The 10,955-nt window shown below is 48.7% G+C and overlaps 1 protein-coding gene across 1 annotated transcript in view; it reads left to right on the top strand.

The window, feature by feature from the left end:
- The first annotated feature begins 2,492 nt into the window (after positions 1-2,492).
- Positions 2,493-10,955, top strand: part of PITRM1 (pitrilysin metallopeptidase 1) — a 35,284-nt gene continuing 26,821 nt past the window's right edge. Inside the window, exons 1-6 of the mRNA XM_037983281.2 lie at positions 2,493-2,618; positions 5,181-5,283; positions 8,200-8,306; positions 9,260-9,411; positions 10,121-10,235; positions 10,314-10,410. Coding sequence (XP_037839209.1) covers positions 2,563-2,618; positions 5,181-5,283; positions 8,200-8,306; positions 9,260-9,411; positions 10,121-10,235; positions 10,314-10,410 — 630 coding nt within the window. The 5' untranslated portion in view covers positions 2,493-2,562. The remainder of the gene's footprint in view (positions 2,619-5,180; positions 5,284-8,199; positions 8,307-9,259; positions 9,412-10,120; positions 10,236-10,313; positions 10,411-10,955) is intronic.

Below are 10,955 nucleotides of genomic sequence, written 5' to 3'. Positions count from 1 at the left end.
TTTAATTTTCCTGGCCACTCACAATAGGGTTAATGATACCAAACTATCTCCCCCAAGATCAGAGATGTCATGATGACTTATTAATATGTATGACCCGTGAAACTAAACTAATATCTTGGGAACCCAAATCAGTGAGCCAAAGGGAAAAGTCAAGCTGGGAACTGTCAAACCTGCCTCCCATTTTATTCCTAAGTAAGACAGCTATAAGGATTTTAAAAAGCTACATACTTTTCTCACAATTTGTCCACAAGGAAATTCCTTGTGGACCAAGGACAGACAGATTTCAAAGCCATCCCCCTGAGGCTCACGGGTGAGACAAGTGCATATCTGATCACTTCCTCTGCCCTACTGTTTAACTGAGCCAGACTAAGGCATCAGTGACTGTTCCTCTACCCTCCTCTCAAACATAAATTGTGTGTTCAGTGAAAGTCTAATCAGAGACTCAAAATAATGCAACCATTTGCTTCTTATCTACCTACGACCTGGAAGCCCCACTTGGAGTTGCCCTGCCATTTTGGACCCAACCAATCCACATTTTACATATATTGGTGGATGTCTCATATCTCCCTAAAATGTGTAAAAGCAAGTTGTGGCTGGGCACGGTGGTACACGCCTGTAATCCCAACGCTTTGGGAGGCGGAGGTGGGCGAATCACGAGGTCAGGAGTTCGAGAGCAGCCTGACCAACATGGTGAAACCCTGTCTCTACTAAAAATTTAAAAAAAAATACAAAAAAAAATTATTAAAAAAAGATTAGCTGGGCCTAGTGGCGGGCGCCTGTCATCCCAGTTACTCGGGAGGCTGAAGCAGGAAACTCACTTGAACCTAGGAGGCTGAGGTTGCACTGAGCCAAGATTGCACCACTGCAATCCAGCCAGGGCGACAGACTGAGACGCCATCCCCCCCCCCAAAAAAAATTGTGCCACGACCATGTTGGCCTCATGTCATCGGGACCTCCTGGGTCATGGGCACGCCCTTAACCTTGGCAAAATTAACTTTCTGAATTGATTGAGACCTGACTTGGATATTTTGTGTGCGCACACCCAAATTCTCCCTAGGAGACAGGTGATGGGGCAGAGTGTGTGTCTGTCACTCCTATTATTGCCTTTGTTCTGGTTCCTTTGGGCTCTTCAATAGGGAGGTACGTGTTTACCTGCAGCCCAGAACCGACTGCCCTATGGAGAGTTTGGGGTAGACACGTTGTGACTTTTTCTCACAGTATTACCTTCCACATTGCTTCCAAAGCTTTAGCTTGTTCCAGCCGACTGCAGCCATCTACCCACCATTTATTTTTATTTTCTTTTTTTTCAGAGCCCATTAGGAGACAGAGGGAGATTTAAGTCTGTATTTGCCGATACAAGGGAAAAAAGAGGGAGGAGGTGAAGGGAGGAAGGAAGAGAGGCTCTGAGAAACCGAGAAGGTCAGACTTGGTGCGGACTTCCTCCAAAGCCTACCCCACCCTCTCCAAGCATGGCTAATCCCAGGGCCCCTTCTGGCCCACAATGCAGGGCCACCCACTCGTACGCGGGTCTCCTTCAGCCTCTCTGGGGGTTCCCAGAAGAGCCCTTGGACACTTGGGCCATGTCAGGGGGCTCAGGTGCATCTTCCTAGACACGACACACAGAGGAACGCGGAGGCAGCAGCGGGGGCCACTGGCTCCCATGCAGGAACTCGGAGCTGTGCTTTACTGGGGGCCATCCGTGATACCTGTGACACCGTGGGGCCCTGGCCGTAGGACTGGCCATGAGGCCTTGAGACCTCATCCAAGAAGCCTCCCAGCCCCCAAGGTTCAGGCCTGGAGGGGCAGCAGGAAGCCTTTGGAGCTCAGCTCAGCCCTACAAACAGGACCAAGCTCAGAGAGGACTACCAAAGTTCACCTGGCCCAGCTTCCAGCAGCCCCTGAGCAGGCCACTACCCTCACCTGAACAGCTCGGTCCATCACCACGCCCCACCCTCTTCTGCCAGCCCTGCCCCCACAAGGCCCCACCTCTCGCATGCAAGCCCCATCCCCAAGGCCCAGCTCATCTGCATCCCCGCCTACTAGGCTCCACTCCTCACCTGCAAAGAGCCACCCCTCACTAAGCTCCTCCCCTCACTTGCCCAGCCCCGCCCAACATAGCACGCCCTTCCAGGAGCCCCTCTTTTCACCCGCGCAGCCCCGCCCTTCACCAGGCTCCACTCTATCTGCATAGACACGCCTCTCGCCACGTCCCACTTCTCCCTTGCCCACTTCCCCCTCCTATCCACTGTTCACATCCTGCTGCTGGCCGCACCCCGCCCCATTCGGCAAGCCGGCCGCGCCCCTTTTACCCGTGACCACGCCCCTCGCCTTGCTCACCTCCTTCGGCATGTCGGCCCCGCTCCTCCCGCCCATCGCCCTCTGCACCGCCCTCCCGCCCGTCCCAGAGCAGTGGAGGCCCGCCCTTTTCATCTACAGCCTATCGCAGAGGACGTTGCCTTTCGCGGTGACCAATAGGAGTGGTGGCCGTCACAGCAAGCCCCGCCCCACGCCCTACGTCGGGTTAAGTGGGGTCCCTCGCCAGCCCCGCGCTGGTCATACGCCATGTGGCGCTGCGGCTGGCGGAAGGGGCTGAGTGCGCTGAGGCGGCTGAGCGGCGGGTGAGGCGCTGCGGTCGGCGGCTAGAAGTGCTTGGCGTGCTGGCTCCCGGGAGAGGCCGGAGACGTAGGGGTTCGCGTCTTTGAACCCAGGGCTGGCAGCTCCCCTCACTGTGGGCGCCCCGCACCCCGAGCCGCTGCCGGGTCCTGCCCGCCGAGCCTTTCCTGGGGTTCCCGCATCCGAGGCCCGAGGACCCCGGAGCTCCTGCCCGCTCCTGGGGGCCGGGTCTGCCCGTGGCGCTCCCGGCAGGGCCCTCCATTGGCGTGGGCTTTAATGGGGGTAGTAAATGGGGCCAGCAGTTGCGGTTCTCGCTGGTGTCTTTGCTCCTAGTTCATTTTTGTTGGAGGCCGAGTCCTTAAGAGACCCGAGGCGCCCACAGCCCACTCTTAAAGTCCGGCTGTGTTCAGAGAACTGAAGCCTCCCGGAATTTAACTGTTTTGGTTTTTTAATGACTCAGTTTATGGGGAAAAAAAATGACGAAGCGGTTTAATGTTCATGGTAATCCACGAGCCCGTATTTAATGTAACAGTTCAGCGCTGCCGGCCCGGGCCGGGGGGAGACACGGGGCGTCCGTGGCGTGAGTTTGGCAGCAGGTTACTGGAAAGTTCGGGGGAGACCCTGGCCTTACCGCTCAGGGGTTTCCTATCATGTCCTTGCTGATAAGTAACTTCTTAAAATGCGTCTCTGTCCCATAATTCTGAAATTTGCTAAATTAGTAAGCAAATGTTGACTATAGCATATCTTCCTAATATTGCCAGTGACTGAATAGGTGTTTTTTTTCCCCTGTACGTATCTTTAAAATATTTCGGTGGGATACGTTAATGTAGAAAATCCCATAAGACATATAATACAATTTGAGAGAATAATAGTTGTTTTTTTTTTTTTCTTAAGAGACAGGATCTTGCTCTGTTGCCCAGGCTGGTTTTGAACTCCTGGGCTCAAGTGATCCCCCTCCTCAGCCTCTCACATTGCTGGCCTTACAGGTGTAAGCCATCTCATCCAGGTGAGAATAAGTAGAAAATAAGTAGGTTGGGCGCGGTGGCTCACACCGGTAACCGCAGCATGTTGAGAGGCCAAGGCGGGCGGACCACTTGAGGTCAGGAGTTTAAGACCAGTCTGGCCAAGATGGTGAAACCCCGTCCCTACTAAAAATACAAAAATTATTAGCTGGGTGTGGTGGTGAGCACTTGTTGTCCCAGCCACTCAGGAGGCTGAGGCAGGAGAATTGCTTGAACCCAGGAGGTGGAGGTTGCAGTGAGCCGAGATTGCACCACTGCACTCTAGCCTGGGCAACAGAGCGAGACTCTTGTCTCAAAAAAACCAAAAAAACAGTGTCCCCATGACCAAGCCGAAGATTTCCCCTAACTGCTCATTACCTTCTCTCTCCCTCTTAGATTAGCACTGTCATACAGAAATGTCCTTGCTTTTTAAAAATATTTTACCATCTCTGCATTCTGACAATATCTTTTTACCTGTTTGAATAATACCTGTTTAGGATAATACTGTATCATGTGTATCTTTTGTTTAACATTATGTGACCTGCATCTTTGTTACATGCAGTTGTAGGCGCTTTTATTGGTTAGTTTTTTTTTAATTGAATGATTAGTCTGCAGTTTATCCATTCGCTGTCGTTACACCTCCAGGTGAGTTGAGTTTGGGACTGTCAGAGTTCATGCTGACAATCTTGTCTGTGAGTGCTGGGGCAGCAGTGTAAGGTGTGGAGGATATAGACCAAGAGGTGAATGGATTTCTAGTATTCAGCTTTTCTTTTCTTTTTTGACGCCCAGGCTGGAGTGTAGTGGTGTGATCTCGGCCCACTGCAACCTCCGCTTCCCGGGTTCAACGATTCTCCTGCCTCAGCCTCCCAAGTATCTGGGACTACAGGCACCTGCCACCACGCCTGGCTAAGTTTTGTATTTTTAGTAGAGACTGGGTTTCACCATATTGCCCAGGCTGGTCTCGAACTCTTCGGCTTCCCAAAGTGCTGGGATTACAGGTGTGAACCACCATGCCCTGCCTGCTTAGCTTTCTAAAGAATGCCAAGTGTTTTTCTAAAGTTGTTACACTTTGTACTCCCTGTGGGACAGGTAGCAGTGTACGTAGCAGTATAAGAGCAGTATGACTAGCAGTGTGTGAGAGCTCCTGGTAATATTAGGCTTTTTAAGTTTTCACCAATTCGGTAGGCATGTAATGGGATTTAACTGTAGTGTGAATTTCTTGCTATATTGTGAAGGCTTGTGAGGATTCTGTGAGGAAAAGAAACCCTTTTGTTTAAGAGTTTCTTAAGGGGAATTTAAACCATAATTGTATTATAGTTATTTTTGAACATGTATAAAGAAAAGGTTTCCAACACTGAAGCTTTAGGTAAGATAAAAGGTCATTAAAATGGGAAGGACCTTACCAGAAATTAGTTTTCTGGAATGTGCAAGATTTTGGAAGATGCAGTATTTAATTTTTTTCTAATTAATAATCTTTATCACGAGAGTATTTTCACTATGTGGCTGAATAATGTTAGCCAGATAATTTTCCTGCAGCTCATCTAACTTAGATGACTTTTAATCTAGACATGCACACCACAGAGCGTGGCGATGGAACAGTAACCGGGCTTGTGAGAGGGCTCTACAGTATCAACTAGGAGACAAGATCCACGGATTCACAGTAAACCAGGTATGGGTCCTTCTCAGCACCTCCTCATAAATCCACATACATTGCAGGTGTGGCTTCTGGCATAGGTACGGGCCCTTCAGGGTGGAGACTAGCCTTGTCCTCGTGTCCCAAGGCCCTGGCCCAGCTCCTGTTGCATGATGGCTACTCGGCTGAACAGAGCTTGTGAGAGAAATGACCCCCGTCCCTTCCTGGAATCCCGCGAAGCCTGATTCTTGTCAGATTTGAGAGTAACACTTCCAGCTGGGTCTCTGTCGTCAGACACACTCGGGTTTCCGCAGCCAAACCTGATGATTCGCTGAGTGGGAGCACGAAGACTCAGTGCGTGATCTGTTCAGTCAGGTTTTGCCATCAAGTAGTTTGCTCTAAACTTCTGCAGAATTTTTCAGTTTTCTGAGCCTTTTGGGTTTCAAAATTATAAAGAAGAAATTGTGGACTTATACTTACTTGGGTTTATATTAAAATGGATTCATTTGTTTTTTGTTTTATTTGCGTAAACCTTTTCCATTTTTTTTTTTAGCATAGTAACTAAAAATGACAACACTTCACATATTTGGCCAGCTGTTGGCTCTGTGCTATGCTTGATGTTGTAGCAAATGTAAAAGACAAACAGCTTACCGTCTAGAAAGACTGATGCGGCTGTGACTGGAGGCACATGGTGGACGCCATGGGGAGGGCCAAGGACAAGGGTGGGAGCTGCTGCTGCTGGGGGGAGAGGGAAGAGCTCCTGGAGAGGGTGGTGTGAGAAAGCAGCTGCCTCTGGGCAGGGCTCCAGCAAGGGAGTCAGGGCAGTGACTAGGGGGTCCCAGGCAAGGTCCAGGCATGGGAGTCCTGACAACAGACTCAGTGCATTTGTGAAATCCTGCAAAGGCCGGGCAAAGACACCTGGGTTTATAGTACTGGTGACTATTAATAAGGGCCTCATCTAGAGTGGTAGATTCTTCTCCTTTATTTTTCAAATTTTATAGAAATGTACTTATTTTTGAGACTGGGACTCACCCTGTCACCCAGGCTGGAGTGCGGTGGCGTGATCTTGGCTCACTGCAGCCTCGAACTTCTGGGCTCAAGCGATCCTCTCACCTCAGTCCCCCAAGTAACTGGGACAAGGTGCCCCCACGCCTGGCTCATTTTGTGTGTGTGTGTGTGTGTGTGTGTGTGTGTGTAGGTGGAAACTTTGTTGTCTAGGCTGGTCTCAAACTTCTGGGTTCAAGCAATCCTCTTGTCTTGTGTATTAGTCTAATCTCACACTGCTGTGAAGAAATACCTAAGACTCGGTAATTTATAAAGAATGAGCTAAAAAGTAAAGAGGTTTAATTGACTCCCAGTTCTGCATGGCTGGGGAGGCCTCAGGAAACTTACAATCGTGGTGGAAGGCACCTCTTCACAGGGTGGCAGGGAAGAGAATGACAAGTGAAGGGGGCAGCCCCTTATAAAACCGTCAGATCTCGTGAGAACGTACTCACTGTCATGAGAATAACATGGGGGAAACCCCCCTCGTGATCAATTACCTCCTACCAGGTCCCTCCCACAACATGTGGGGATTATGGGAACTACAATTCAAGATGAGATTTGGGTGGGGACGCAGCCAAACCATATCACCTTGGTTTTCCAAAGTGCAGGGATTAAAGGTGTGAGCCACTGTGTCCAGCCATAGAAACTTACGATAAGTCATGTTTCTTGTTTGAGAAATAGCTACCATGAGCGCTATTATTATTAAAGCTATATATTGTTAGAAAGCAGACATCTCACTGTATCTGCTGATTTTAAATGCATTGATCGTCTGTTACAAAGTACAGTAAGCTTGGAAACAAGTAATTTAACAGCGGTAGGTGATGCAGGTCGTAGTGGGCCGCTTATGCATGATGGTTGGATGGCAGGCTCCCTAGATTGGGCTGAGGAGACCCGAGGTCTCACCTCTGCCAGCGACTTGCTGTGTGCGCTTGGCCAGGTGACTCAGGGCACGTGGAAGGAGGGAGTGGCAAGTGGTGTGGTGATCACAGGGACGTCGTATGTGATTGCGGGAGAGGGCCGGCTGGCATGACTGAAAGACAAGACATTTTCTTTCATGCCGAGGAGTATGGACACTTACCAGGAGGCTTGCCTAAGGTAGGAGAAGACCTGCCACCCCGCCCAGGAGTGGGGAGTCTTTCATCTTTTTTGGGGGAATTTCTAGCCTCCCAGCCCCTCCAGCTGTTCTGGAAGCCCCAGCTTTGTGCTTCCATCTACCACCGAGAATCCATCCCAAACTAGGAGAAGCAAAGACTGATCCTGGAGCCTCTCCCTGGCCAGCTAGCCCACTCCAGCATTTCCCCTCCCTGCAGGCCGGTTCTGCGCACTACAGGAGATTATATGCACAGAAACAGGAGGCACACAGCCGATGTCGGAAGGGGTGCTGTGTTACTGATGTGCAGTACACAAAAGCAGGGGGCACTCAGCAGATGTTGGAAAGGGTGCTGTGTTACTTTGGTGCAGCACAGTACCGTGGGAAGGGCAGACACCAGGGTGAATCCTGGCTGTGATTTGGGCAGCTTATGTCATCACCCTGAGCCTCAGGTTTTTCATCTGTAAATGAGGGTGAGAATACCTCCCTCACAAAGTATATGTGACATTAGAAAATGCCTAGCCAAAAAAGAAAAAAAAATTTAAAAAATAAAATAGAAAATACCTAGCCAGTAATAAGCACTCAAAAAAAGTATGTATACACACACATTCTCATCTGCCTTTTTTAGGTTACTTTCCTGGTTTGTAGGATAAGGGACTTGGACAGGGTGGTTCTGTTCTCTCCAGCTCTGAAATACTAGCTTCCCGGCACCATCTAATTTCAGGCAGAAAAGCCAGTTTTCTCAGTGTGTCGAAGATCACCATTTCACAGGCTATTTTGTCTACGTTTAACTGCTCATGTTTTTGTGGTTAACTCAGGTGACGTCTGTTCCCGAGCTGTTCCTGACGGCCGTGAAGCTCAGCCACGATGACACAGGAGCCAGGCATTTACACCTGGCCAGAGAAGACACCAATAATCTGTTCAGGTACGTGGTGCGTTGTAAGAACATGGTCTTGAACGTTTTATTTAAATCGGAGTTGTCCAATCTTTTGGCTTCCCTGTGCCACATTGGAAGAACAGCAACTGTCTCAGGCCACACGTAAAATACACTAACACTAAGGACAGTTAATGAGCTAAAAATAATAAATAAATCAAGGACCGCAATGTTTTAGGAAAGCGTAGGAATTGTGTTGGGCCGCATTCCAAGCCGTCCTGAGCATGCGGACTGCAGGCTGTGGGTTAGACAAGCTTGATTTAAAGCACTGACTGTACATTACGTGGTTTAAAATATCATCTCACTAGTATTTTTATTGACAGAGCATCTTTTTTTTTTTTTTTTTTTTGAGACAGAGCCTTGCTCTGTCGCCAAGGCTAGAGTGCAGTGGTGGGATCTCAGCTCACTGCTGAGCTCCGCCTCCGGGGTTTACGCTATTCTCCTGCCTAAGCCTCCCGAGTGGCTGGGACTACAGGCGCCCGCCACCTCGCCTGGCTAGTTTTTTGTATTTTTTAGTAGAGATGGGGTTTCACCATGTTAGCCAGGATGGTCTCGATCTCCTGACCTCGTGATCTGCCCGCCTCGGGGTCCCAAAGTGCTGGGATTACAGGCTTGAGCCACCGCGCCCGGCCACGTGACAGAGCATCTTGAAAAATAAGGAGAAGCTTACATGAACTTACAATCTCATCAAAATACAATTGTATAGTCTGAATCAGTGATTTACATTAGAGTTGGGAAACTCTGTGTTGGAGGATTGTGGTGTCGGAATGATGATTTCTAGTAGCCTGAGGTGATGATGCGTCTGGGAACTGTGTCCGCAGCACTAAGATGAATGTTTTGCATTCTAGTCATTCTCCTTCCCCAGCGTTCCATTCCGTTCCCCTTCCCTGGACTTCCGTTCCTGTTCCTCCCCCTCCCCTAGCGTGCTGTTCCTTCTTCCCTAGCGTGCAGTTCCGCACCACTCCCATGGACAGTACTGGTGTTCCTCACATTCTTGAGCATACCGTCCTTTGTGGGTCTCGGAAATATCCGTGCAGAGACCCTTTCTTCAAAATGTTGAACCGGTCCCTCTCCACATTCATGAACGCCTTCACAGGTAAGACCAGCATCCTGAACGGAAACTACGTTTGGGTTTGCCAGGCACACCTACTGGAATTCGGTTAGTTTCTGAGAAGGGATGAGAGGAGTGGGCAATTAATGTTCTAGAATAATTTTTACCCCTCTCTAGTTGAAGGACGTTAGAAATTTCATCCTTCAGGAAAGCCACATGGTAGCGAGATTATAAAAACTAGTGTTTTAATAAAAGGTATGTGAACTTTTCCCAGAAAGGTTGAAAACAATTTTCTCTTGGGGATATCGCTACAATGCCAGGCCTCCAGAGTTACCACTAACGTTGATGTTTGACTTTTAGTAAGACTGACGCTAGTGGAGAGGGTGACGATGAACAGTGCTCTCTGTGAAGGAGTGACATCGAAGAGCAGGTTAAATCCATGCTCTTACAGAATGAGGTCATCTTTGTAGACGTGTGAAAGTCTCTGGAGACACTTGAGAGAGTTCAGATGTTCACTGAAGAAAGCCCTGGTGCCTGTCGAGTGCAGATCCTGAGCCGGGATGGGAAAGCCGTCCCTCGGGGTGATGAGCTGGGACAGCGGCTGAGGTCGGGGGCCAGAGTATGGAGCCGCTGCCCCATCTCAAGAATAGCTACAACTTACTGTCCTAGGACAAAGGGGAAATGAGGCTTGAGATTCAATAATTTTAGTGGAAATCTGTTATATTTTACAATTTCACTTTTCATTTGTACGCAGCTAGTGATTATACTCTGTATCCATTTTCCACACAAAATCCCAAGGACTTTCAGAATCTCCTCTCGGTGTATTTGGACGCCACCTTTTTCCCATGTTTACGCGAGCTGGATTTCTGGTATGTCATGAGTGATTAACTAGTTAATACAGACTTTAGTATTTGAGTCACTGTCAGCTTATAATTATTTGTCCTCAGGCAGGAAGGATGGCGGCTGGAACACGAGAATCCTAGCGACCCCCAGACGCCCTTGGTCTTTAAAGGAGTCGTCTTTAATGAGATGAAGGGAGCGTTTGTAAGTTTTCTTCCTTTTTAATGTTGTGTTCAGCTTACCTTACCCATGTACAGTACCATGATACAGACACATCTGGAAGGTGGTTGATTTTTATTTAATATTCTGATTATAGGTGACATGTTCTTGAATTAGCTGGGGTCAGTGCTGTGAGCAGAAGCCAGGGGGTAGCGGGGCCAGGCTGCTGTCTCAGACCATGTCTGATGACCCCCGTGTATGATCTGCAGCGAGAGAAAAGTTCTTTTCATACCACTATCAACACATTGTCTTTTTCACTCATTCTTGCCCAAGTACATGGTGTACTTTCTAGAGGCTGCGTGGCGAGGTGTGTGACACGCAGCAAGCTGGATACAGAGCAGATGGGGGAGTCCAGCTTCACCTCTGAGCCAGACACTACAGAGGTTTGTAAAAAAGGCAACACAGCATCACTCTAAGTAGTCAGTTTTTTACTTTGTTATGAGAAATATTTTTCAAACATTTATATTATCATGTAATGATGGCTTACCTTAATGCATAAGTATTTTTTAAATGTCTCAGCTTTAATTTAG

The sequence above is a fragment of the Chlorocebus sabaeus genome, chromosome 9 (genome assembly GCF_047675955.1).
Source record: "Chlorocebus sabaeus isolate Y175 chromosome 9, mChlSab1.0.hap1, whole genome shotgun sequence".
Classification (NCBI taxonomy): domain Eukaryota; kingdom Metazoa; phylum Chordata; class Mammalia; order Primates; family Cercopithecidae; genus Chlorocebus; species Chlorocebus sabaeus.
The sequence above is the reverse complement of the archived record's forward strand: the minus strand, read 5'-3'. Positions and strand labels throughout refer to the sequence as shown.